This window comes from Triticum urartu, chromosome 3 (assembly GCF_003073215.2).
Source record: "Triticum urartu cultivar G1812 chromosome 3, Tu2.1, whole genome shotgun sequence".
NCBI lineage: Eukaryota > Viridiplantae > Streptophyta > Magnoliopsida > Poales > Poaceae > Triticum > Triticum urartu.
In genome coordinates, this window is record NC_053024.1 from 560,422,637 (window position 1) to 560,450,457 (window position 27,821).

General features: G+C 43.5%; 1 protein-coding gene across 2 annotated transcripts; it reads left to right on the plus strand.

Annotated features, from left to right (window-relative positions):
• The first annotated feature begins 1,562 nt into the window (after positions 1 to 1,562).
• On the plus strand, positions 1,563 to 27,752 carry LOC125544999 (inositol hexakisphosphate and diphosphoinositol-pentakisphosphate kinase VIP1-like). Of its 2 annotated transcripts, XM_048708818.1 has the most exons (31): positions 1,563 to 1,836; positions 1,976 to 2,035; positions 2,846 to 2,892; positions 3,363 to 3,446; positions 4,055 to 4,118; positions 7,279 to 7,432; positions 7,945 to 8,015; positions 8,524 to 8,628; positions 9,490 to 9,582; positions 9,750 to 9,824; positions 10,526 to 10,620; positions 10,736 to 10,939; positions 11,013 to 11,112; positions 11,203 to 11,273; positions 18,078 to 18,156; positions 19,042 to 19,200; positions 19,510 to 19,552; positions 21,061 to 21,143; positions 21,881 to 21,943; positions 22,023 to 22,097; positions 22,465 to 22,587; positions 22,981 to 23,219; positions 23,328 to 23,372; positions 24,231 to 24,297; positions 24,655 to 24,726; positions 24,988 to 25,226; positions 25,304 to 25,361; positions 25,572 to 25,739; positions 26,480 to 26,554; positions 26,640 to 26,858; positions 27,340 to 27,752. In XM_048708818.1, the coding sequence occupies exons 1-31, from the start codon at positions 1,765 to 1,767 to the stop codon at positions 27,346 to 27,348; spliced, it is 3,111 nt and encodes a 1,036-aa protein (XP_048564775.1). In that variant the 5' UTR covers positions 1,563 to 1,764; the 3' UTR covers positions 27,349 to 27,752. The 2 variants fall into 2 exon arrangements, with proteins under 2 accessions (XP_048564775.1, XP_048564776.1); XM_048708819.1 differs by lacking the exons at positions 1,563 to 1,836; positions 1,976 to 2,035; positions 2,846 to 2,892; ... (1 more) ...; positions 4,055 to 4,118; positions 7,279 to 7,432 and adding an exon at positions 8,178 to 8,229.
• Positions 27,753 to 27,821: the final 69 nt, after the last annotated feature.

The following is a 27,821-nucleotide window of genomic DNA, read 5'->3' on the forward strand; positions in this document are numbered from 1 at the left end:
TTCTGCGTGCTCCAAGTATTAGCAGGATACCGAACGATGCCCCATCGAGATTGCAAAACACCAAAGGCACGCTCGACATCCTTTCTAGCACTCTCTTGCTCTTGGGCAAATCTTTTCCTTTTCTCTCCGACAGGGTTGGGTATTGTCTTGACAATAGTGGTTCACTGAGGATAGGTACTGTCACCCAAATAGCACCCTTTGTCATAGTTGTGGCCGTTGACAGTAAAGTTCACCGGTGGGCTGTTGCCTTCGGCAAGCCTAGCAAACACCGGCGAGCGCTGAAGCACGTTGATATCATTATGTGATCCAGCCATGCCAAAGAAAGAGTGTCAGATCCAGAGATCTTGAGACGCCACGGCCTCTAGTATGGCAATGCAAGCCCTGACATGTCCCTTATACTGCCCTTGCCAAGCAGAAGGGCAGTTCTTCCACTCCCAGTGCATGCAGTCTATTCTGCCAAGCATCCCCGGGAAGCCCCTGCTGGCATTCATCGCCAACAAACGGGCTGTATCTTCAGCTGTCGGCTCTCTCAAGTACTCAGGGCCAAACACAGCAATCACAGCCGTGCAGAACTTATACAGGGACTCTAGGCATGTAGACTCGCTCATACGGACATACTCGTCAATGAGATCACCGGGCACCCCGTATGCAAGCATTCAGATGGCGGCAGTGCATTTCTGATAAGAGGAGAAACCAATCTTGCCGACAACATCCTCTTTGCACTCGAAGTAGTCATCATAGCCGACCACTCGCTCTCTAATACGGTTGAAATCATGCCTACTCATACGGAACCGGCGGCGGAATTTGTGATGTTTGAACAACGGGTTTGTTATAACAAATTAGTCCTTTCACAGAAGGAAATGCCCGCTCTCTCGGTTACGATTCAACGCCGGAAGGTGGCCCGGAATGGAGCCACGGAACAACGGCCGCTGGTTGTTGAGGTGGTGATGGACCAACACGGCAGTCAATATCTCCTCCTCGTCGTCGGACGACGAATCGTCAGAGTCGCAAAGGAAATTGTGGAAAAAGAACTCGTCGGCGGAGTCTATTTTCGTACCTTGGCAAACTGTCGAACAACTTGCGGGCATCGAAGAAGGAGACGGCCGACGAGGGTAGACGCGGCGCCCACAGACTAGCTAGTTGCCCTGCCGGCGTCCGACGAGTGTGACGGCGTCCGACGAGCGTGCTGGTCGGATGTGGCGGGGGCGGCGAGGCGTCTTCTTGATCGCGGGCGGCTGTGTGGTGGGGGAAGCGGCGGCGGGAACCAGTTTACTCCCCGGCGGCAAACGGCGACGGCGGGCAACTGGGGGTAGGGGCGGCGTGCTGGACGAGAAACGGACGCGCATCCGTTTGGGTCGGCGCGTTGGGCCGCCTTTTCTGTCCGCGCCGACCCAAACAAATGACCGCGGACAAAATGAATCGTCCCATTAAAGTTGCTCTAATAGATTAAAATCCATAAATAAACACGGCGTTCGGGGGGAAAGAAAGCCGCTCAAGTCAGCTCAAAAGAAAAAGAAAAAGCGTCTCAGTCAGCTCAAAAGACGAAGAAGGAGAAGAAAAGAAACCTCCCAGTCTCATTTACACAGTACTCACTGCTGACATCCCCTCTTCTTCTTGGGCTGCGTTCACTTCTCCTCCTTCCTCCCCTCTGTAAAGCATAAAGCCTCCCAGATTCCGGTCCTGGGGAGCAAGAATGCCCAAGAAACAAACATCCCCTTTCCTGCTGTAACCTTTGGACCAACGGACGGGAGGGGACCGGAGGGGATGGAGCGGCGGAACCATGGTGCCCACGGCGGAGGCAAGATCAGGATTGGTGTCTGCGTCATGGAGAAGAAGGTGCGCGTTTTGGGACAAGAAAATTTCGAGTTCTCGTGGTCTGTGTTTCTTGGGTTGGCCGCAATGCGGGAGTGAGAAGAAAAATATCAAGATTATCTGAGTCCTTCTCCCGCTTGTTTCTTCGTGTTTTTTTTTGCAGGTGTCATGTTCTCCCATGGAGCAGATTCTTGAGAGGCTGCACGCGTTCGGCGAATTCGAGGTATGGCTCGGGATTCGGCCGCCCTTCCGTGCGGATTATCGCCTATGTTTTCTTTCGTAACTAATTTGGTGCTTGTAGAAATGATTTAATTGGTTACAATGATTGAGGAGATAAACAGAGTTGTGGGGAATGCTTGGCTCCCTTGGTTGGGGGATCGGGGGTAGTACAGTCCCGCCACTTGGGTTCAATTCCTTGTGTCCGTGAATGAAGTTTTTTTTTTCTCGTTCTGCTTAATCAGTCCCTTGCACCATTCTTGGAATATTAGTCGTCACAAAAAGTACATATCATCGTACCATACAGTTCTTGAATCAGTGCATACAACTGAATAATGTGTCGCAGAGACACAAATTCAAGTTTATAATCATCATAGAAAAAATATGCATGCTTAGCAAATGGCACTCCCTCCGTCCCAAAATATGTGTCTCAACTTTGTACTAACTATAGTATAAAGTTGTACTATTTTTTTTGCGTGTAGTATAAAGTTGTACTAGAGTTGAGACACTTATTTTGGGACAGAGGGAGTATAAAGGAATAACCTTGCAAGGTGCGCACACACGCGCGTGCGAGTCTGTGTGTGTAAATGTGAACACCAGAATTTGAGGCTGGACCATTAAGTTTATATTACTGCTGGCATGATTCAGAAATACAGAACCTCTTAAGCTCTTAGACGAGCTTTTCATTTATTGTCCTTTCCCCTGTTTCTGTTCAAATGTTAGGAACTCTAGTTCTTTAGCATGGTAAGTTACTAAAATCATTGTCCTGATCATCAAGATTCAAGACTGAAGTAATATGCATGTTTGATGTATGCAGATTATAATTTTTGGTGACAAGGTAATTCTAGAAGATCCGATTGAAAGGTATACCTGACAATGTGAAGGGCAAGTCTTCTTAGAATATGAATTTTTCAGTATTAATTTTCTGAATGAAAAAAGAAAGTGAGTATAGGCAGGCCAAAATTTACTTTACAGATACACAAACAGGACTAGTGGATCATGCTGTCCTACTCGAAGGATGGAGTTTAGTAAATATTATTACTTAACTAACTACTATTCCTCTAGCTTATCCATATTTATTCAATGTGGGAGTGACTGGAAATATCTGTGTGTATTGTAAAATCTTAGAATTTTGTACTTTGTGGTGCTAAATTTCCATTATCTATGCGCTTCTTAGCAGATGTTAAGTTCTTATTCCTGTAATGTCGATGATTATCATCTATGTCACTTACCCATCAGACCTGCCATGACCCCATGACAGTATTTTTGTTTGTGACACCATTAGAAGTGCAAGTTTTCATAGTATTGAACTAACCACTGTTTTTTTTTGGCAGTTGGCCTTTATGTGACTGTCTAATCGCCTTTTATTCAGCTGGCTACCCATTAGAAAAGGCGGAGAAATATGCTGTTTTACGCAGGTTAAATGCTTTCTGTCTCATAAATTCTTCAAAGCACCCACTTTAAATATGCATCAAATGATCTTAGTATTGGGTTTGACAAAGTTTTATAGTTGTGCATTATGCTTTCCTGACATGCAAATATTTTCTAAGACTGACCATATATGTGTGGCTTCTGTATGGATTCCCAGTCCTCATTCAAAACACCTTTCCTTTTTGTCTTCAAGGATTGCTCCCTTCTAAAAAGTTACTCCGATACAGTTGCCCTTGAATTTACCCATGACTAATTCACCTGCCTAAATCAATTCTGTTTAAAACAATATTTCTTAAACTCCTATCAGTATTCATAGGTGTGATCTCCTCCATGCCCCTTTTCCCATAACCGGAGAAATGAAAGAATTCACAGATCGTATAGATAATCCTCTGAGTTCATTTTTGCGCTGCAAAGCTGCATGCGCCAACTTAGTTTGAATGTATTTCCTTTTTGTTTCTGTTTGAAAAGACACAAGCAAATGACACTTCAATTATATATTTTATCCTTTCAAGAACACAACTTCGATTAGAAGTTATAATACTTATTCAACTTTGAAGGAGTTCTACGATCTGATTTTGTTAATATTGCTATTCAGGCCTTTTTTGGTCAATGAGTTGGACCCACAATACCTGCTTCATGATCGCAGCAAAGTATATGAGGTATATCATAACAAGCTGGCCTTCATGTATTTCTTATAGATTTATTTCAATCATTAACTTTACTTAAAATCATTAACTTCCCTTCGGAGCTCAAATGAGTTTCCCCCTCTATAGTAGATGCTTTGAAGCTGGATTTTTTCATGCCTTTTATCATTGGAAGACGACAGTTTAATGTCATCCCAAACTAAAAGGAAGGACTTTTCTTTCACAAGATTATTTTTTGCTGCAGTCTATTCATGACTGTGTTAATTTCAGGCCTACAGTATTGGGTATCGCCGCGTGACACTGTTCATACAAATAGGATATTTTTCCCCAATAAATACAGTAGTTCGAAACTTCAAATGCACTTCTTTTTGGGGGAAATTTGCACAACCGAGATAACCATATTTTAGCAAACGATGTAATCAGAGATGTTTATTTTGGCTTGCAAAGAAAACCCATTTTTAATTCATAAGTACTACTAGAGATATTCGTAGGCTAGTTTAGCCTACAAAAACGTCTTATATTTTGAGATGGAGGTATATCTTTCATTTATGTTCTGGAATTTTCGGAACTTTGCCTAACGTAACTATGTTAGTATATGGTTACCGTATACTAGCTTTTCTCAAAGACGCCACCAAAATGCCTGCCATTTTGTATTTGAAGAAAATTGTCTAGATGATGCAAAGTATACACTATGATTTTATATTTGTTCGTTACACTATGGATTTTTTCTGATCTTAATCCGCACACGCAATACATCGGTTGTGTTAGAGTACGTAATTGGCCCGGGCTGGCGCTATAGCCCATTAGTCTTAGGGTTAATGAGAGATAAGGGTCGCTTGCTTAGGGGTCAAGTAAGCCTTGCTAGGGAGTCAAGTAAACTTCTCTATATAAGGGGAGGAGATATATCAATCTAATCAAGCAAGAATTAAGAAGGAAATCCCATCCCTCTTGCCCGGCCATGGGCAAAAAGGCCCCCGGCCGGCCCTTTCACGCCCTGCTTCTAGCAGTACTATAACAATTTGGTATCAGATAGCTTTGGTGCGATCATGTCCTCGCCGCCGCCCACCCCGACCCTCCCGCTGCCGACCGCGACGACCGCCCCGATGGCCACCACGGCCAGCGCCCCGCTCTCCTCCGCCGCGCCCGTCCCCGTCGTCTTCACCCCCGAGGAGATGACGGCTGCCATCCGGGATCTCACCCAGGCGGTCACGGGCATCTACACGTTCCTCGGGAGATCCTATGGGCTGCAGCCGCCTGTGCCCTTCGCCATCGCCCCGTTGCCGCAGCAGCCGCCGTGGCAGCTGCCATCCTCGGCGACCCCCGTCGCCGCCGCCATGCAGCAGCTGCTGTGGCAGCCGCCACCAGCGACGAACCCCGGCGCCTCCACCATGCAGCAGGGGCAACAGCTACAGCCGCCGCCATCGGCGACCGCGGCCCTGGGCCCGGGGGTGCCCATCCACCAGGTCCGGTTTCCCCCGTCGCCGTCTCCGTTACCGGCCTGGCTTGCTGGGTCCCTTGAGCCGGTCTACACGACGGCCTTGGTTGGGCCGCACGTGCTGCCTCCGCCGGTGACGCACCCGGCCATGCAGTTTGGCGGGTCCTCGGGCTCCGCCGAGCCCTTCGCCAACGTCGACGGGCCCCTGTTCCAGGGCGGCACCCTGATGCCCGCCTACTCGGCCCCGTCATCCTCGCCGCTCCGTGCTGACGAAGCGCACCCGCCCGTCGTCCACGTCCAGACGCCGCCGAGATTCTCCAAGCTGGAGTTCGTGACCTACGATGGCACCGTCGACCCCCTGAATTGGCTCAACCAATGCGACCAATTTTTCAAGGGACAACGCACGCTCGTGTCCGACCGCACCTGGATCGCCTCGTATCATCTTCGAGGAGCCGCGCAGACGTGGTACTACGCCCTCAACCAGGACGAGGGTGGCATGCCACCATGGGAGCGCTCCCGCAATTTGTGCCTCTTGCGCTTCGGTCTGCCTATACGCGGGAGCCGTCCGGCGGAGCTTGGGCGTCTTCCGTTCCTCACCTCGGTGCAAGACTTCGCCGATCGCTTCCAAGCACTGGCGTGCCACGCCCCTGTCGTTTCGGCTCGTTAGCGGGCTGAGCTCTTTGTCGGCGGCCTACCGGACCACATCCGCATGGACGTGGAGATGCGCGGGCCACAGGACCTCTAGACGGCCATGTACTGCGCCCGCGCGTTCGAGCGTCACGCGGTAGCCATCCAGCAGGTGCCACTGCCCTGGGCCGCTGGGCCGCCACCCTGGCCGGAAGTTACCGCGCAGGGTCGGCTTGCCCAGGCTTCCGCGGCGCCCCTTGCCGTGGCTGCGGCACGCCCATTCCGCCGCTCACTCCGGCTGAGCAACTCGAGCGTCGCCGCCAAGGGTTGTGCTTCAACTGCGACGAGCCCTACGTACCGGGCCACGTCTGCCCACGACTCTTCTACCTGGAGGCTGCAGACTACATTGAGGAGGACCCCGCCAACGCCGGGCTCGGCGACCAGGCCGCCCCAGTTGACGTGGAGGTGTTTGGCGACCGTTGATCTTCCCCGCCTTCCAGCTCGAGGACGAGCTGTTTGTGCAGGCGGGGAGAGATGTTATGACTGGCATATTAGGGGCTTAGCCTAGTTAGTTGTGGCCCAGTTTATCTTATCGTTATTAGGGGCTTAGCCCAATTATCTTATTAGGAGGATTATATAAACTCGTGTAAGGACCCGTTTTGGGATTAAGCAAGAAGCAATCATATTTGCTCGGCTTCCTTAGGGAGCCGGGAGACCTAACCCTAGCCGCCGCCCCTGCGCTCTCTCTCTCTCTCGCGCGCGCGCGCACGCAACGACGGCGCCCCAGCACCGGCGACCACGCCTTCCTCCACGCCATCCCTCCTTCCACCTCTACAACCTGAGACCACGCCCTGGTAGGGATCCGGTTCCTACCAGGTTGTCTACTTTGTTATTCCATCTTCGGTATTTCAATAAAACGCTTGTCCTGTAACAGTTTATCCTTTTACTTCTTGATAGAGTAGTGTCATTCTATGATGCTTGGGGAAGAAATGATCTTGCTCAAAACTCAGTGCATTCTGATTGTAGCCTATTACATAAAGGCTTCTTCATCTTACATTCAAACATATATTCTCTTGATCTAAATGTTGATATATTTGTATTTTGCTTGTTTAGCACCTTAAATTGTTCGGAGTTCCGGTCCCTACTTATGCTGTTGTCAGAAGAGAGCATCCTAATCAAGAGTTAAACTACTTTATCGAGCAAGATGATTTTATTGAGATTCATGGAAAGCGTTTTTGCAAGCCTTTCGTGGAGAAACCCATTGATGGTAATATCTCTTGATTAATATATTCAGCCTGTCCTTCCATGATTTGTTGTTTTCCCTTCACCGATTTGCACAAAGAATAGAAGCTGTTTCTTTTTCTTTCAGCTCAATACTTGCCTACCATAAAAAATTAGAATATTACCACAGATATTGTTGCTGACATGGTATGTATATTACATATTAGTTTGATGGATAAAATGTTCACCTTTTCTTGTTATTTTATAACCTACTATAGGCATGGTACTTCTAAATTGCATGCTTGTGTTCAGTGTGCTCTTCCATTTTCTGAAAAGCCTGCCCTTCCTAACTGCCTAGTTGTTCTGTAATTAATTCTGGACGCATGGAGCCTTTTTGTGTGAGTTGCCAGTATTGGTGCGTCCATGCATATTCCGTTATATGTACAATACTGCAATTTCATTGTCAAACTGTTGTTCTCTTGACTACTAGTCACCTACTTAAGGTGAAGAAGTATTAAAATAAACCTGTTCTGCTCCTGATTACCTTTATTCATGAAGGAGATGACCATAATATAATGATATATTATCCTAGCTATGCTGGTGGAGGAATGAAAGAACTGTTCCGTAAGGTAAAGTTTTGATACCATTAATTTCACACACTTCTTGGTTGAAATTTGCGATCAAATCTTTATGTTCAAGAAAATCCAAGTTGAAACCATAGCAGCTAATACAGTATTAGCATTCTTTTTTACTTCTAGAAAATGCAATGACTGCTGTGCCTTGTTGTACAGGCCTGAAATAGGCTACAGCTAGAGAAAATACAAACGAGCCTACTCTGACACGGTATTAGTTATAAGCTTATAATTAACTAGAAAATGATCTGCTTTCTGTTTAAACACTTTACTTATCTTTTTTGCTTCTAAATTGACACTGTCAGTATTCCTTGCTGACACTCTTGCATAGTTCAGGAGCACTACAATGAACTAGCTTATTTCCTATAAAATGCATAAATGCTCCCTCCATCCCAAAATAAGTGTCTCAAGCTTAGTGTACAAAGTTGAGACACTTATTTTGGGACGGAGGGAGTAATATCTTGGCTTCATATGGGTGAATAATATCTCCTCCAAATTTATGCAGGTTGGCAACAGATCTAGTGAATTTTATCCAGAAGTTAGGAAGGTGAGGCGAGATGGATCTTACATTTATGAGGAGTTCATGCCTACAGGAGGAACAGATGTCAAGGTGATACACCTTGCATTTATCACTTTCTCTTTTTCTTTATTTTTCCTCTCCTGTGTAATATGTGAAAAAATGGGCTTGTACAACTTGCTGATGGTTATAATTTAGACACTTGAATAGAAAGATACATTCATCAACACATGTCATAAACTCTGTAATTTACTTGAGCATCATAAAACCCACCATGATAAGGAGCCTAGAATCTCTGTAGAATTACCAAAAGGGGTTCAAATTCACCCTGAATTCTGGCATCCGAAGGAAGTCCGTCTTCAAAATCATGGTTTCTTGATGGATGCAGGGTGTTTTTTTGCCCTATTATAAGCTATAAAAACACTAACCCAGATTTCATGTAAAGAAATTAAGCAACAAGACGGTCATCCACAACAGGCTCAAACAGATCTGGTCCTGCATTAGCTTCTTGATTGAGTTACTAAGCAGTGAGAATTCATCCCTCGAGTTCTCGGGTGCCGTATATTTAATCTGCACTTGTCACCAAACTGACTGCAGAGATTTTAAGTACTATCTGATTACCAAGATTGTAATCATTCTTGTGATATGTCATCCACAATACAATAGTGCCCACCGTATCACCACAGGTCCGTGGATTTAGCCCATATGGTCCATTTTAAATATATCTCTGTTAATTGAAGTGACAGCACAAATACTCTTGTAGTCAATATTCCTACTTGTATAGGTAATTTAGTGATTCTGTTAGAATTTTGCATGGCAGCACAGTACTAAAGTAGTTATATGGTAGTAATGGCTACATTTCTTCTTCTAAGGAAAGGAGCAATAGATAGTTATATTGTTAGATACACTCTTACTTCTATTAACTGAAAAGGGAATGTGCGCTTTCTGTTGTAGGTTTATACAATTGGACCAGGATATGCACATGCTGAAGCTCGTAAATCCCCAGTTGTAGATGGGGTTGTCATGAGAAATTCTGATGGAAAAGAGGTACCCTTCCTTGCCTCATTAGGATTCACTACTTTATATCTATTAGACTAGTGTTTTTGGCATGTTGATGGAACAATTAAAGAAAAGAGAAAGTGATAAATTGCTTCCTTGGTGTGTTCCTTCGTTTCTTGTCTTGTCTTATAATGTATTTGGTATCTTGCTTGAAGGTCCGCTATCCTGTTTTACTGACACCTACCGAGAAACAAATTGCACGGAATGTTTGCCAAGCCTTCAGACAAGCGGTACATTCAAGATGCTTTTCTCTTTTAATGACTACTATGATGAAATCTACATTCAGAACCTATGCATATATCTCTCTTATTCATTATGAGCTGTTAGAGTGTGGGTACAACCAGAAAAAGTGGATACCGACATCGAGATCATTCTTGTTTTCTCTTCTCAAACATTCCAGTTGGATTTGTTTGTTATCAAATATCAATTGATTGCTGTGGAAGTCAGAGTAGGTGAGTTTTGGCCGCAACTCAGCCAGAAATTTGAAATAGGCTTAGCTTAATTATCGTTCTTTCATCAGTCTAAAGTGTATCTTGGTATCACTCATGGCTAATCTTGAGACGGCCACATTGGGAGTAGGACGTAGGCCAAAGCCTGTGTCAATATGTAAGAACTTGTCTCAGCAGTTGACTTCAAATTTGTTAAATGGTAAAATCTGATAAGGTCCAGACTCTTTTTTCCATGGTAGACCTTGGTGTTGAACAAGGTCAAACCAAATCCACAGAACATGATCGATTCCTTGAGCAGTGCACTTCCTCATATGGTCTTCTATGGTTGAAATTTAACTGGACAAGAATCTAGAATATAAGCTATGCTCGTCATTGCTTGAGCCAATCTCCAAATGAGCAGAGCCCAGACTGAAGCTATCTGAAATTTCCAACCACGCACTTACGTAGCATCCCCATGTTACATATCCCTTTTTTGTGTGTAGGTATGTGGCTTTGATCTTCTAAGGTGTGACCTGGGGGAGGCAAGATCTTATGTATGTGATGTGAATGGCTGGAGTTTTGTGAAAAGCTCATACAAGTAAGCATCTTTCTGGTGACAACGACCATTCTAAAATTTTCATGTATTAGTATGGTCAGAGCCCAGAAGTCCTTTGTATATCTTATTTAGATGGCGAATGCTTTCATAATTCCAGGTACTATGATGACGCTGCATGCATTCTGAGGAAAATGTTTCTTGATGAGAAAGCTCCACATATTTATACCATTCCTGCCCATCTTCCATGGAGAATCAGTGAGCCAGCGCAACCATCAGATGCTGTAAGAAATCGAGAACGGGGAACTGTGGGCATACCCATGCAATCAGAAGAGTTGCGCTGTGTCATAGCTGTTATACGCCAGTAAGGATAATTATTAAGATTCTCAATTTTTTTTTACCATGAAGCTGCTTTCTGATACTGCAAATTATGCAAGTGGGGATCGCACACCAAAGCAGAAGGTAAAGCTGAAAATAACTCAAGAGAAGCTTTTAAAATTGATGCTGAAATACAATGGCGGAAAGGCCCATGCGGAGGTGAGAAAATTATGTTAATTTTATTTGGTTCTATTCAAATCCTTTGTATCTTCGCTGCTTGACAAAAAATCTGTTGTTATAATTACGCAGGCGAAGCTTAAAAGTGCCTTGCAACTGCAAGATCTGTTAGATGCAACAAGAATCCTTGTACCACGTGCTAGGTAACTTTCTGGAATCTCAAGGTTGCTCCACTTTTATGGTTTATGGAGCTCTAAACGATCCCTATACCCCCACCAAGATCTATTTTAAATATGTTTACATTATAATTGCTTTCCGTCCAATTCGTGCTCAACATCATTAGTTCTGTGGAAAATGCAAGAGATACATGTTACTCTGTTAGGATTCTTTGTAGCTCATCATCATCAAATATTGTAAGAGTTAGGGTTACTCTGTTAGGATTCTGTGTAGCTCATCATTGTTAGGAAATATGCAACTTGTATTTCCAGGTGGCCATAGGCCAGTATATATACATGTACAGGTGTGGAATATATGCAGGAAACCCCTTATACAATAGGGTAAATATGAAAGGTTACATGGCTATATGTATATAACTCTAACACCCCCCCTCAAACTCATGGTGGATGAACAACACTGAGTTTGGAGAGGTAGAAGCCATGCTGCGCTCTAGTCTGGGCCTTCGTAAGAAAATCCGCCAACTGTAACTCAGAAGGCACATACTGAAGAGCAATAACCTGATCCTGCACACCAGCGCGCACATAGAAAGCATCAACACCAATATGCTTGGTGAGCTCATGCTTCACAGGATCGCGCGCAATGCTAATAGCACCTGTACTGTCAGACAAGAGCGGAGTAGGTGTAGTAACAGAAACACCGAAATCCTGAAGTAACCACCGTAATCAAGTCACCTCTGCCGTCAAAAGAGCCATAGCTCGTAACTCAGCCTCTGCACTCGAACGGGAAACTGCAGTCTGTTTCTTCGTCTTCCAGGCAATGAGAGAACCACCAAGAAAAACACAGTAAGCAGAAAGTGAACGGCGATCGGAGGGATCACTAGCCCACGTAGCATCCGAATAGGCCTGAAGCTGTAACGAACTGGAGCGAGGAAAGAATAGACGATGAGAGATCGTGCCCCGAAGATATCGGAGAACACGAAGGAGGTGACTATAGTGAACCGAAGTGGGAGCGGAGACAAACTGACTCAGAATATGAACCGGATAAGAGATATCCGGACGAGTGACAGCTAGATAGACAAGACTCCCAACAAGATGACGATAACGCGTCGGGTCAGGCAAGGGGTCACCATCAGTATCACGGAGGTGAACATTGAGCTCCATTGGAGTCTCAACAATGCGCTCATCGGTAAGAGCAGCACGAACAAGAAGATCCTGTATATACTTTTCCTGGGATATAAAAAAGCCATCAGAGGTAGAAGAGACTTCAATCCCAAGAAAATAGCGAAGAGGTCCAAGATCGGACATAAGAAACTGCTCACTAAGACGGGCCTTTACAAAGGCAATATACTCGGGGTCATCGCCAGTGATGATCATGTCATCAACATAGAGAAGAAGAGTCCGACCACGAGGAGAAAGGTGGACAAACAATGCTGGATCATGAGCACTCGCTGAAAAACCGGCGGCAGTCACCACAGAGGCAAAACACTCAAACCAGGCACGAGGGGCTTGCTTAAGGCCATAGAGAGAGCGACGAAGACGGCATACCATGCCATCAGGAATAAAATACCCAGGTGGTGGCTGCATGTATACCTCCTCACGCAGCTCACCATTAAGAAAGACATTCTTAACATCAAGCTGGGATACAGACCAGTGGCGTGCAGAGGCCACGACAAGAAGTGTGCGGATAGTGGTCATATGGGCCACATGAGCAAATGTCTCATCATAATCACGACCATGCTCCTGCTGAAAACCACGAGCCACAAGACGAACTTTGTAACGCTCAAGAGAACCATCGGAGCGAGTCTTAACCTTGTAGACCCACTTACAAGTGATGGGACGGACACCTGGAGGAAGAGAAACAAGATCCCATGTACCAGTGCGTTCAAGAGCAACAATCTCCTCTGCCATCGCAAACTGCCATTCAGGATGAACAACAGCCTCACGATAAGAAGTCGGCTCAAGAACAACAACACCAACGGTTGAAAAACCAAGGCGATCAACAGGCGGAAGCGGACGAGGACGCAAGCCATAGGTAGGCTGAGACGAGGAGGATGGCACGTCAGCAGAAACATCCACAGTACGTGAACGACGAGTGTAATGCTGAGGCAAAGATGGAAGAATACTAGGAGGAATAGCCGAGGTAGAATCAGGAGGTGGAGACGAAGAAATCACCGGGGATGAAGGTGCAGAATCTAGTGACATGCGAGGTAAGGAAACCGTGGGAGATGGTGGCGGCAAATCGGCAAGAGGTGGAGAAGTAGAGTGAGCAGGACGGAGAGACAAGGGCTCAACTGGAGTGATAGGTGTGTCGGGAAAAGTGAGGAAAGAGATATCCTCCACAGAAAAGGTCGAGGAAGATGGATGCGGGTAGAAGGGACGAGACTCATCAAAAGTCACATCCCGAGAAATACGCATCCGACGACCGATAGGATCCCAACAACGATAGCCCTTATGCTCATCACTATAGCCTAAGAAAACACACTCAACAGACTGAGCGGTCAGTTTGGTGCGTTCCCGAGGGGCAAGAAGAACGTAGCAAACACAACCAAACAAGCGAAGCGTCGAATAATCAGGAGAACGATCACAGAGACGCTCGAAAGGAACACCACCCTGGAGAGCAGCGGACGGCTGAAGGTTGATGAGATAGGTGGAGGTGAATATAGCCTCGGCCCAAAAATGAGGTGGAAGAGAAGCGGCGATCATCAACGCACGAGCCGTCTCAAGAAGGTGGCGATGCTTTCGCTCAGCCACGCCATTCTGAGCATGAGCACCAGGACAAGAGAACTGAGGAAGAGTGCCCTGCTCAGCAAGAACACCACGCAACATCTTGGAAATATACTCGCCAGCGGAGTCAGCACGGAACACACGAATAGGCGAAGAGAACTGAGTGTGAACCATGGCAGCAAAACGCTTATAGATGGAAAGAACCTCACTGTGAGAACTCATAAAATAAAGCCAAGTTTAACGAGAGAAATCATCTATGAAAATAATATAGTATCGATGGCCCCCTTTCGAAGCGAAGGGAGCAGGACCCCATACATCAGAATGGGCTAAATCAAAAGGACGCTGAGACACCGACTCACTAATAGGGTAAGGTAACTGAATCTGTTTTCCTAGTCTACAGCCCTGACACTCTAAAGAGACATCTCCTGAGACAGACCCCAGAAGACCTCGACGAACTAATGACGACAAGCGAGACCCACAAAGATGACCAAGTCGATGATGCCACTGCTGGAAGGAACCGGTAGCTGAAGCGACAGAAGCTGATGGACTGGCGATAGTGGTGGCAGCGGAAGGAACATGAAGCCAGTCTAGCTCCCAAAGACCCTGAGAGTCACGACGGCGAGGGCCAGCCCCAACCAAAGTGTGCGTTCGACGATCCTGAATAGAACAAGAGTTAACGTCAAGGATGACGCAACAACCAGAATCAGTAAGTTGACCGGCAGAAAAAAGATTCATGGTAAGTTGAGGAACATGAGCAACATCAGGAACAGAGTAAGAAGGTGTGGTAAGATTGCCTCGACTAGCAACAGAAAGAGGAGTACCATTAGCAGTGAGTACATGAACAGGAAAATCAAGCGATTTAAGAGAGGACAAACTGGAAGAATGAGAAGACATATGAAAAGAAGCTCCGGAGTCCAGAACCCACGAGGATGTACCTGACTGTGTAGAGGGTGGTTGCTCAGTGCGGGAAGCATCAGTCACAGAACCTGCAGTACCTGTCCAAGGAGAACCTGAAGCGGCAAGCAAACGCTTAAGTCGCAGAATATCCTGCTCAGTCAAGGCGGTGGCTGAAGATGTCGAAGTAGAAGAAGTCCCTGAAGCTGATGAGCGCGCCTTACGCATGTGTTTCTTCTTCTGGAAGCATTGAGACTCAACATGACCATCCATCTTCCAGTAGTCGCAGTGAGGACGAGACCGACCCTGACCATCCGTAGGAGTAGGCAAGAGCGGCGGAGCACGCGAGTGGGAAGGAGTCGGTGCAGCAGGCATAGTAGGAACTCGAGTAGCAAGCACAGAGGGAACCTCAAGTAAACCAGCGCCACGGAGGCGAGTCTCCTCAGCACGGATCTTAGAAAGTGCCTCCATGAGGGAGATACGACCACGAGCAAACAACTGAGCGCGCCGGGGCTCAAACTCCTTACGGAGTCGAGACAAGAACTCGTAGACACGATGAAACTCCAAATTAGCCCGCACAGCCTGGCAACACTGATAAGTACGACAACCAGCAGTGCGGAGAGAATCAAGCTGACGCCAGATAGCAGAACTCTGTGCATAGAACTCATCAACAGTGGAGTCACCCTGCTGAAGAGCATGCTCCTGACGAACCACAGATAGGTATAAGGCATCACCAGAGGGCTGATAGTGCTGACGAAGTCGAGTCCACATCTCGAATACAGTAGAGAGGCCGAGAAACTCAGAGGCAAACTGAGGCAGAACACTAGCAGTGAGAATAGCTGCGGCACGAGCATCATCATCAAGCCACTGAGTGTAAGCAGACAGATCTGCATGATAAGTCTGAAGTGCGTCCTCATAGGTCTGAACCTGCTCATCATAAGCAAGAACGGCAGCGTCATCAGCCAGCTTAGCTGCATCCTTGGCAGCTTGATCAGCGTCGGTAGCAAGAACCAGTGGCGTCGGCGGAGTAGGAGCCACAGGAGGAACTGGACACGGCGGACTGGGGACTTCACCAGAAAGAACGCCCCAGAGACAAAGGCCACGCATATGAATGCGCATGAAGCCGATAAACTCAATGTAGTTGGTACCATCAAAAATCAACGGACAGCGAGGAACAGCAACACAACCCGAGGACTGAGACATCGTGCCTTTTTTTTGGATCAATAGAAGGCAGACGTTCAGGAGTATCGATTTGTAGCAGCGGCAGGAGGCTCGATCAGGCCATAGGAATCAGAAGTGGACGAGCCTCGGAAGCAGAATCTCGATCTGGCCTCGAGCGGAAGTCTGGGCGGGGCAGAGCAGGCCGATCCAATCGGGGGCTGCGGGCGACGAGTGGAGCAGGCCGATCCAATCGGGGGCTGCGGGCGACGAGTTGGAGTAGGCCGATCCAATCGGGGGCTGCGGGCGACGAGTTGGAGTTGGCAAGGAGCGATGGAGCGGAACCGGCTTCGATCCCGGCAACTTCGAGCCGAGCGACTTCAATCCGAGCTTGAGCAGAGGTTGGGCAAGAAGCGGGTGGCTTCGATCCCGGAGACTTCGTGTCGAGCAGAGAGGAGACCGGCTTCGCGTCGGCGGCTTCGATCGAGGAAAGAGTGGAGCGGACGTGGGGAATCGACGGCGGAGAGAGAAGCAGCCGCGGCGCCACGGGAGGATCAATCACACGAGTTGCGGCGTGTAAAAAAATTGACCTGGCTCTAATACCATGTTAGGAAATATGCAACCTGTATTTCCAGGTGGCCATAGGCCAGTATATATACATGTACAGGTGTGGAATATATGCAGGAAACCCCTTATACAATAGGGTAAATACGAAAGGTTACATGGCTATATGTATATAACTCTAACAATCATCATCAAGGATATGTATGATAATGTTGTGACAAGTGTTCGAACAAATGTTGGCGACAATGATGACTTCCCGATTAAAATAGAACTGCACCAAGGGTCAGCTTTGAGCCCTTATATTTTTGCTTTGGTGATGGATGAGGTCACAAGGGATATACAAGGAGATATCCCATGGTGTATGCTCTTTGTGGATGATGTGGTGCTAGTCATTGATAGTCGGGCGGGGGTTAATAGAAAGTTAGAGATATGTAGACAAACTTTGGAATCAAAAGGTTTTAGGATTAGTAGAACTAAAACCGAGTACATGAGGTGCAGTTTCGGTACTACTAGGCATGAGGAGGAGGTTAGCCTTGATGGTAGGTAGTACCTCAGAAGGACACCTTTAGATATTTGGGGTCAATGCTGCAGAAGGATGGTGATATCGATGAAGATGTGAGCCACGGAATCAAAGCCGGATGGATGAAGTAGCGCCAAGCTTCTGACGTTCTCTGTGACAAGAGAGTGCCACAAAAGCTAAAAGGCAGGTCCTAGAGAATGGCGATTCGACTTGCAAATTGTATGGCTCTGAGTGTTGGCCGACTAAAAGGTGACATGTTCAACAGTTAGGTGTAGCGGAGATGCACATGTTGAGATTGATATGCAACCACACAAGTAAGGATCATGTTTGGAATGATGATATACGGGATATATTTGGGGCAGCACCGATTCAAGAGAAGCTTGTCCAACATCGTCTGAGATGGTTTGGCATATTCAGCGCATGCCTCCAGACGCTCCAGTGCATAGCGGACGGCTAAAGCGTGGTGATAATGTCAAGAGAGGTTAGGGTAGACCGAACATGTCATGGGAGGAGTCGGTAAAGATAGATCTGAAGGACTGGAATATCACCAAAGAACTAGCCATGGACGGGGGTGCGTGGAAGCTAGCTATCCATGTGCCAGAACCATGAGTTGGTTGCGAGATCTTATGGGTTTCAGCTCTAGCCTACCCTGACTTGTTTGGGACTAAAGCCTTTGATGTTGTTGTTGTAGGATTACTCTGTTTTGTTACATTGTGCCATTGAATTGGGTAATTTTGGACAACAGCTACCAAATTTCATACACACCACTTATAGAATATGTTAAAAGTGTTCTTAAGAAGTCGTCACACTCCCAAGCGGGAGCCCAGTGGAATTCTTAAGTAGGTTTCACAGCATCTGACCATAATTTTACTACCTTATTGTTCTCATATTTAGAACATAAATCAAATTTATTTAATATTGGTTCTCTTTTGCGTCCTCAATAAAGATGAGAAAATTGCTATGAACTTTAGATCTGGCCGTGAAAGTGATAGTGATGCTGAGGTCGAGCATGCAGAGAAGCTACGGCAAGTTAGAGCGGTTCTTGAAGAGGTAACAAAGTTAAAGTATTTATAAATTATGATTTACCTCGATAATGTTTTAGATTATAATCGCTTTGTATACCTTGTTTACCTAGAAAGCAAGCATAGAAGTCATGGTGCAAACAAGTTGATATATCCTTACACCATACAGTCCTCTTAACAACCTGGAATTTTATACATGTCAGCATGCAAATATTAGATCTGAAGATACAATTATTTGGTTGACGGTGGGAACTAAATCATAGTGAAAACTTAGTAGACTTAGCGAGATTCTACAAGAACTAAGAAATGTGACTCCATGTATATGTGAACGGAAGAGAAATGTCTGCTGTTATTATGTATACCAACATAAAAATGCACGAGTTGGTTGATATGCTTTTGATCTGAGCCGTCCAAAATCTCTAATCCAATTTTTATAATATCCATCCGATGGTTGTGGACAGATGTTATACTTAATCTCGTTTCACCTAGAGGGTTATCTTTGGTTCTCCAAGATTTATGTGGTCCAGTGGCATAATTCGATACTACCATCCCAAACTTGAGGCTAAGTGGTCCAGCGGCATATGTCATATTTACTCATAAAACAGCCTGGTCATCAGTGAGGTTAGATTTATCTTGACAAAAATACTGTCCTAGCTTATAATGCTGCATGAAACTCAAATATGAAACTATTTTCTAAGGATACTTTTTGTTGATGTAAATACAAGGACATCAGTAGGCAAATTATTTAGCCATGTTTCTCGTCCTGAAATGCACTTGTGCTGCGGTATACAGGAATATGATTAGACATGTATATTTTGCTTAGCACATGTATTCTGCACATCTTTCTATCCTTGGGTATTTGAAGAAAACAATAATTTTACACACATTAAATATTAGTTCCTGTGGCCTTCAGGGTGGACACTTTTCAGGTATCTATAGGAAAGTACAGCTAAAACCATCAAACTGGGCCCATATTCCTAAAAGTAGTGGAGAAGGGGAGGAGGAGGTTCCAAGCGAAGCCCTAATGATTCTTAAGTATGGTGGTGTTCTAACCCATGCAGGAAGAAAGCAGGTTGGCACTACTTCACATGTTCAAGTTTCTGTTATGTTCTTAAGCCATTGTTTGATGAACATAATGGGCACCTTGCTAAAGATTTTGGGGTGTTAAGGATGTTATGCAGTACTTTATTGATTTCTTATGTTTCTTGGGTTAGCTCAACGATCTTTTCGTATCCCAGTGTACAAATATTGAGCCTACTGTTCTCTAAATATAAAGTTGTTACTATTTTATCTCTACAACCTTAACATGCCTGAATTCCTTTAAGTTCACTCACATAAATTCCTGTCATGCATTTTTCATGTGCATTTTTTCATTGTGCAGGCAGAAGAGCTGGGAAGATATTTCAGAAATAATATGTATCCAAGTACGCCTTCATAAACCTTGGTACATTTGCTATATCAAATTGTCTATTTGCCACATCATTCTTTTAGTCGCCAAAGAGATAATCGAATTTAGCTGAAATGCATGTGTGAACTGAGTAACTAAACATTTTCCATAAGCTATCCATATTATTCTACTTTTCACTAGAACAATTTTTCTTAATGTTACCACTTGAGTTTCAGTGCGCAGCTTTGGCTTTGGCTAAAATTTCAATATTTCTGGCCAGTTTAGGTTCAGTTCAGTTGATTTACTTTAATGCAAGTTGTATGTTGAATTTTTTTTAGTTATCATGTCATCAAGAAGGTGAGGAAATTTGCAGCTTGTATTTCCATGAGGCCATATGTTGATATATACACGCACGTAGTGTGTTAAATACGCCAAAAAGAACTCACAGTTTTCTCTCTCCCCCTCTCAAAACTCATGGTGGATGAACAACACTGTTTGGAGGTGTAAAACTTGTGTTGTGCTCTAATTTGGGCCTTAGTGAAAAATCCACAAAACAGAAGCCAGGAAGGCACATACTAAAGAGTAAACAGCTGTTGCACATGGAATCGCAAGAAGGAAACATCAACGCCAGTATGCTATGCGAGCTCATGCTTCATAAGGTCACTAGCAAGGCCGATTGCACCTATAGAAGAAGACGAGTCCGACCTCGGGACAAATGGTGGACAAGAGTGGAGGATCATGATCACTCACTAAATACCCAGCAGTGACCAGAGGTGAGACGCTCAAATCAAGCATAAAGGGCTTGCTTAAGGCCATAAGGAGAACGGTGAAGATGACATACCATGCCCTCAGGAACAAAATACCCAGGTGTTGGGTTGGGTATATGTAGACCTCCTCACCATTAAGAAAAGCACTCTTAGAACTTCATCTTTTCATGTTCCTTCTGTTGCTCATGTTCCTCAATTTACCATGCAGTTCCTTTCTGCTGGTCAGATTGTTGACTCTGCTTATATGGTCATTCTCCATTGTCTCATGTCCATTCATATCCTTAGAGAACGTGCAAAAGTTTTGCACATCTTATCATTAAGCAGAAAAGCATAGTCATATAGAAGACCGCAAAAAGCATCTTGAAAATGAAATAAACACAAAAAAAGTCCTAAACAACACAGACTAGAGGGTAAACCTCACAGGGGATCATGCGACCGATGAGTGAAAGCAACTGCCGAATGCTCAGATTCTGCTTTGAACTCATCTAACACATACACTATGTCACTGGATTCCGGATAAAAGACCTTGCTGTTGTGCCCTCGCCATGTGGACCACATTCTTGATCGCGCTTATTCCCGTTCTTGATCTTTTTTTAATTCCCATTCTTGATCTTTGGTACCCTAAGTATATCCTTTTTTTTCTTTGTTAATTTGGCTCTTATTTCTGTTCAGACTTCACTAGACAGCGGCTCTCAAGTGTTTTGTGAACCATCTGAATGGACTAAACAGTTAATGCCTGTGAATGTTGTGTTGATTTTTACAAATTTGGTTCACTTAGGTGAAGGACCAGGATTGCTTCGCCTGCACAGTACATATAGGCATGATCTGAAAATATATAGTTCAGATGAAGGCCGTGTCCAGGTAAACCGTAGTATTCTTCTTGCAATCCTGTGTTATCAAAGTATGTCATGGTCCATAGCAGGTTTTAGGATTTCGGAACGGAAACCAAAACCTGCATGCAGGCCAGTGATAATGAAGCTTCCATTTTCTAAAATAAAATCATGCATACTCTCTTCGAAAGAATAAACATCTCGCTTACTTTATTAATAAAATAACTGCTCCCCCCCCCCCCCCCCCGCGCGTACAGTTTTGGGAGAAAATGCATGTCCACATGACATGATTCATTATTTACTCGCAACTCTTCTAATTCCACTGCCTGTCACTGGGACACCCAAAATAGTACTCCATCCATTCCCTTATACAAGGCCACTTCATATTTTTATGTCTAACTTTGACCATTAATTTTACCTACAAAAATTGAGTTATATGCCATAAAGAACTATTTCATTGGATGCACATTTCAAAGAACTTTCCGATGATATATTTTTAATGACATATAATTCATATTTTGTTGGCCAAATTATAACTCAAAGTTTGACACGAAAAACGTAGTGGCCTTGTAAAAAAAATGGAGGGGGTAGCATTATCCTATTATAAATTGGTTGATCTTTCATACGGTTGTAAGGTTGTTCCATTGAACCCAACTGTTTTAGGCATTGGGAAGGACATTTCCCAGTCTTTACTGTTGTTATGTCATTCTGCATGTATTGGTAATTTTGGATTGGTTGCTTCCATATTTGCTAATTGATTTATTGTAGATGTCTGCCGCGGCTTTCGCAAAGGGTCTTCTTGATTTGGAAGGGGACTTAACGCCAATCCTGGTCTGTTCCTCTTCAATACTATATATATGTCAGTTGAAGCAAAGCAGAACTGCTATTCACTGGATTGTGATATGTCCAGGTTTCACTAGTGAGTAAGGACTCGTCTATGCTTGATGGACTGCAGGATGGTACTATTGAGATAAGTGAAGCAAAGGTATGCTTCAGATGCCAATACCATAACTATAGTAAATATTAGTTTGAAACTTCAAATAAGTTTTGCCACGGGAACCAATATAAACTCATAATACCCTTTTTTTTGTGGGTGTGTGTGTGTGTGGGGGATAACTCATAATACCCAAAAACTCGATCGCACTAAGAAATTAGAGAGTGAAAACTATAGATGATATTTAGAACTGAATGAAGTAAAACGATTAGCTGTTAGAAGGAAATTGAACCAATTGTGCAAATATAAGCCTCAGTGAGACTATCCTGTGCTTATGATCTTGGATATATTTTGCTCATAAATAAACGTTTCATGTTGAGATTGAGTCCAATGTTTCTAAAATGCCCGTTCACTGCAGGCTCAGTTGCATGATATTATCATCTCTTCAAAAGTTGCAAATGGTGGTGATCCTGCGGGGTTTCCATGGATGGTTGATGGGGCTGATGTGTCTACAAATGCTGCTCAGCTTCTAACAGATTTGGTAAATCCATTAGATATCTTCTTTCATTTCCCTTGAATTCTAGATTTATACTTTTTATACAAGAGTGACTTGATTCCCCCACCCTTTCCAAAATAAAAGCTCTTGTTCGAGTCGGGAACAAACCCTTTACTCCAAACCGGGCTACTGTCAAAACTGGTGCATGGTATCCCGAAAACTGGTTGAAATTTTGTGTTTTGCCATGTCGGCCACAGGTTCCACACAAATGTGCTACTTCTTCTCTATTTCTCGCTTCAATTGCCATGAATCGCGAATGCCCCAGAGAATGCCAAAACTATTGCTCATTCTTCTCACTTAAAGCATCCAGCAATATCTTCAACACACTCTAATATGTCAATTATAATGGTAGTAACTAAGTTGTCCCTCTCTGATCAGGCTGAGTTAACAAAAGAAATAACTTCACAAGTGAAGCGGCTCTCTGATGATGAAAATGAGGAGGTTGCAACCGATAGTGACTCACCTAATCATCCTTATGATCAAGCGAAGGCACTATGGAGAACAGAAATTGACATGGACCGCATCGCTGCTGGATTGCCTTGTGGCAGCGAAAGCTTCCTTTTGATGTTTGCCCGTTGGAAGAAACTAGAGAGGGATCTCTACAATGAAAGGAAAAAGTATGCCTCCCAGCTTTAACATTCTTATTGAGTGCTTGCCCGTTTAGAAGTCCTCTTAAGGAAATGCAGCCTTGTGTAACCATTGTCAGAATTCTCTCTATAATGCAGGCGCTTTGACACTACACAGATTCCCGATATATATGACTCTTGCAAGTAGGTAACAGTCTATCCCTCAGATTCTTACTTCTGTTTGGGTTTTGTCTTTACAGAAGAGCTGAATATATGTTTTCATATACTCTTCTGTAAGATCTCTGGAAATTACTGCCAGACCCATTCAAAGTTGTCTTTTATAATGAGCTTGCAAGATGGTAACACCCTGCATCTTTCCTGAAAACTAGCAGTGATATAATTTTCCATGTTCCTCTTCCAACTAAATCTGGGAAACAGCTATAAAAAAGGCAAACAGCTGGCCTTTATTTTCTGATAAAGATCGAATAGAAGTGCTATGGAAAATCATAGCCAACAACTTTTTAGTGTCTGACAACTTAGTTAATCTTTTGCTGTCACTGTCTATTTTCCATGCTCAGCAATAGACCTACTTCAACAAGAATAATGAGTTACTTGCCTCATGTAGGCGTCATTTGGTACAAAGACCTACTTTAACAAGAATAGTGAGTTCACTGAAGGGTCATAGGACAATAAATTTCTGATCTCATACTCTGCCCAAGTCCCGGAGAAGATCTGAGCTTACCTGCAGGTCTTTTTAGCCTTGATTAGTGTTATATATGCTGCTCTGGTGGATCACTTCAAATTTCAAATGGAGGTATCACAAAGAGAAAGAAATATCACCGTACCAACACTGTTTTGCCTTTTTTGCTGATTGCTTTCCGGTGCCTGTGTGCATCTGCTGTGTGCATTATTTTTCTTTAAATATTTTATTTCTTATATTCAAAGCTTCCTGTGCTTATTCAAAATGGCATGATGCATCTGAAGAAGATGGTGGTTCTTCATTTCTGCACATCACCTTTAAGCTGATCTGTCATTATTTTCTAATAATACTGTACATGACAGGTATGACCTTCTGCATAACTCACATCTAAATCTTAATGGTCTGCATGATCTCTTCAAAGTATCTCAGGTAAACCGAGCATGTTTCTCATCCCCAAAGTAAAACAGAGTTGATAGATGCAATGCTCCCCGCTGTTGATCATTTTATTCGGTGCTGGAGCTATCCGGGCCCAAGAAGTTCTCAGTCCTTGATTTTTTGGCATACAGTGTGACAAAAAGAGTGTCATTTTTGTGAAACAAAATATGAGAAGTGTAGTATTTTGATAGTTTGATGAAAGTATGCCTAGTCTTACGAAACGTACTCTTCAATTTGATGTTTCCTCATTCCAGTGCTATCTCTCGATCCATTTTCAGCCCAATATTTTTGTTTTCTGAAATTTTCTGCTCTACATTTCTAATTATTTTGTTGTGTTACTATTTCACTCAGTTGCTAGCTGATGGTGTCATTCCAAACGAGTACGGGATAAATCCGAAACAAAAACTCAAAATAGGTTCAAAGGTATTGTCTTTTGAATTGATTCTGTTAGTTGGGTTTGTTCAATGTGACGTATCTTGTATAGTTGTATATTCAATTGCTCATTATGCAGTATTTATTGTAAATAAGAAGATAAAGTTATTTAGACAGGGAGGATGCTGAATATAAATAAACTGATAACTTGTGGACAATCCGCAGACATTCTACTACTCAACGCTAGGGTGTTTTCCCCTTTGTTTCGTGGTAAAAATCATCACATTCTATTTCTTCTGTCCATTTCTGCAGATAGCACGCCGTTTATTGGGCAAGATACTGATTGACCTGCACAACACCAGACGAGAGATTACCGAGGTAGCTGCTGAATCTAGTACACGACATGATCCAATAGTAGTATCTTCTACAAAACGTAAGGAGAGGTGTTACCATGATAGTGTTAGGAATGAGAGTTTTGAAGGATCTAGCACAGACGAGAAGTCAGTTGATCTAGATTCCCATAAAGAAACAAAATACTGCTTAGATCCGAAGTAAGTAACTTACCAAGAATTCCAGTCATTTTGACTTCTGAATGATACAAACAGATAAGCAAATAATCTTCCTGCAGATATGCAAATGTGATGGATCCCGAGAGACGTGTTCGAACAAGGCTCTATTTTACATCGGTATGTAGATGATCTTCAACCTTTATTTCTTTTTTGCAAGATTTTTTTGTTCATTTGTGTTTTCTCGTGTTATGACATCATAGAGCATGAAATATCAATCATGCTCATTTTTTACATTCTCAATAAATTAAGTGTATCCTGGAGTAGTTTTCTTGTTCACTCGTTTTCTCCTCAGAAGCGACTCAAGATTTTGTTCTTCTCTTCTTGTAGGAATCACATATACATTCTCTAATGAACGTACTTCGATACTGCTATTTGGATGAGTCTCTGAATGGAGAAGAGAGTCTTATCTGCAAAAATGCTTCAGATCATCTATTTAAAACAAAGGAACTTGACTACATGAGTTACATTGTGTTGCGTATGTTTGAGAATACGGAGGTATTAAAATTCCCTTAACCATGTGTGATGGATCGTCGTACCTTTGCAGTGTTTGTTACTAACTTCACCAACGAAAAGCAAACAGTACAACTATTACTGTCTTTATCTTTTATTTTTTAGAAAAGGATCTACTATTAAATGTGTAAATACACTTGTTTTCTTACATGTTACTTGGTGCAGTATAATTGCTATCAAATTGATACAAACTTGTGAAACCTGCAGTAAATAGCTGATGTAGTTTCCATCTCTTGGTATAAACAAGTTTGGAACCCAATTTGCCAGCATCATGCCAGGAAAAAACATAAAGCATGACCAATTGAAATACAGATAAATCTTCTACATCTGTTCCAGATTTAGTTTCAGTATCTTGATATTGGGGGAATATTAAGTATTTGTTTCCGTGAATTTAATCCTCAAAATCCCTGATACGGAGAAGCATTAACAGTGGGGTTGCGGCACTGCTTCTTTAAGCAATCTAGTTGCACCCATATTAATTATAATAATGGAGAACAGCATGCCAGCAACTACATCAGTTTCATACAGGTGCTTTTAATGCTTTTAGGATTCATTCCATGGCAATATTTTAGATAAATAATATCTCTGATTCTGTCTTATAAGTTTTGAGGCTTATACCACCTCGAAGTCATGAACTGATTTTCTGGAACAATTAGGACATGCAAGAAACATATCTAACATGAAGCAATGTTGTTTCTTTTCTTTAATTGGCACTACTATTACAGGTGCCTTTGGAAGATCCAAAGAGGTTCCGTATAGAGATGACATATAGTCGTGGCGCAGATATAAGTTGCTTAGAGGTGATTTTGGTTGATTAACATGAATTTGTTCTTAATGAATGCATTACTCTTTAATTCACATGTTTCTTAAAATTTCTCCATGCAGAGTGCAACTAACACAGATTGTTTTCTACCTGATGACCACACAATGCAAATTATGGAACCGGAGCAATTGCAAGAAGTTGGTTCATATCTCACCTTAGACAAATTTGATAAAATGACCCGCCCATTTGCAATGCCAGCTGAAGATTTCCCCCCAGCTACTCATTCTCAATGTTTGGCAGTCCGCTTTTGTGAAGATATCGAATCGCAAGGAGCAAGACGGGTTAATCTCTATCCCTGTTCCTATTATCAATATTGTTGCTAGTGGATAAAACCTTCCTTTCCTGTCTCTTTGTCTTTTATTCCCGTTGCTTTCATTTGATGAAGTGCACACATTTTGTCTTAATAACCTTAGTGCACTATGGCATGCTGTTCTTGAGCTTCATAATCCAAAAAGAGTATGAAGATGCGACCAAGATAATGTTAGAATTATGTCTGCTTTTTTTGACCAATCTATCTGTGTAGAACGTTGGTTACTTCTGACAGTAATCAACCAGTCATATCAACACTATCCTATGAATAATTGGGCAGGCAGATATTATTACAAGGCTATTCTCCTCTTTCAACAAATGATGCATTTTGGCTATACCTTGTATTTAACCTGTTGTGACATTGGCCTAGAATTTACGTCTTCGTTTATCTTACCAGCACACAGATTACTACTTGGGATTCTCCTTAACTTTCTTTATTTTAAAAATTTGTAGCAACATTAGTGAGACATGCTGAGTGGTACCCCAAAAGGAAGGCAAGAAGCTTCAAGAATAGCACATAATTGCTCAGTTCAGCTGCAATGTGTTCTGAGTCAGTAAAGTCACCATTTGAAAGAGCTCAAGTAAGTGGTGTACCAACAGACTGAAGTTGATAAAGCACCCAACTATCACCAAGATGAGGCAAGCCATTCAGTGAAAATGCTGGCAAGGTCCAATGACATCATGCTGCAGAAAGAATCTTGCCCACACTAAGAAAGGAACTTGCTCATTTCCCAGATACTAATGTGTAAATAATAGCTTGTGTGTATAGGCTAACTATTTGATACCATTTCTTCCAGGATATACATGGAGTACAGATGATGTGCCCTTTAAATTTTATTGTTGCTACTTTTTATGCTGGTCGAGAACACAATTTTGGTTAACCAGGAGTTGCTTTCTGGTTTCTTTTTTGCCTACATCACTTTGTTTCTAGTACA

Excerpts from the sequence above, each read along its gene's own strand:
- LOC125544999 (XM_048708818.1), top strand. The coding sequence starts at position 1,765 with ATGGAGCGGCGGAACCATGGTGCCCACGGCGGAGGCAAGATCAGGATT. Across the intron at positions 9,583-9,749 it reads GAAATTCTGATGGAAAAGAG|GTCCGCTATCCTGTTTTACT; the intron begins GTACCCTTCCTT and ends TCTTGCTTGAAG. Across the intron at positions 9,825-10,525 it reads GCCAAGCCTTCAGACAAGCG|GTATGTGGCTTTGATCTTCT; the intron begins GTACATTCAAGA and ends TTTTGTGTGTAG.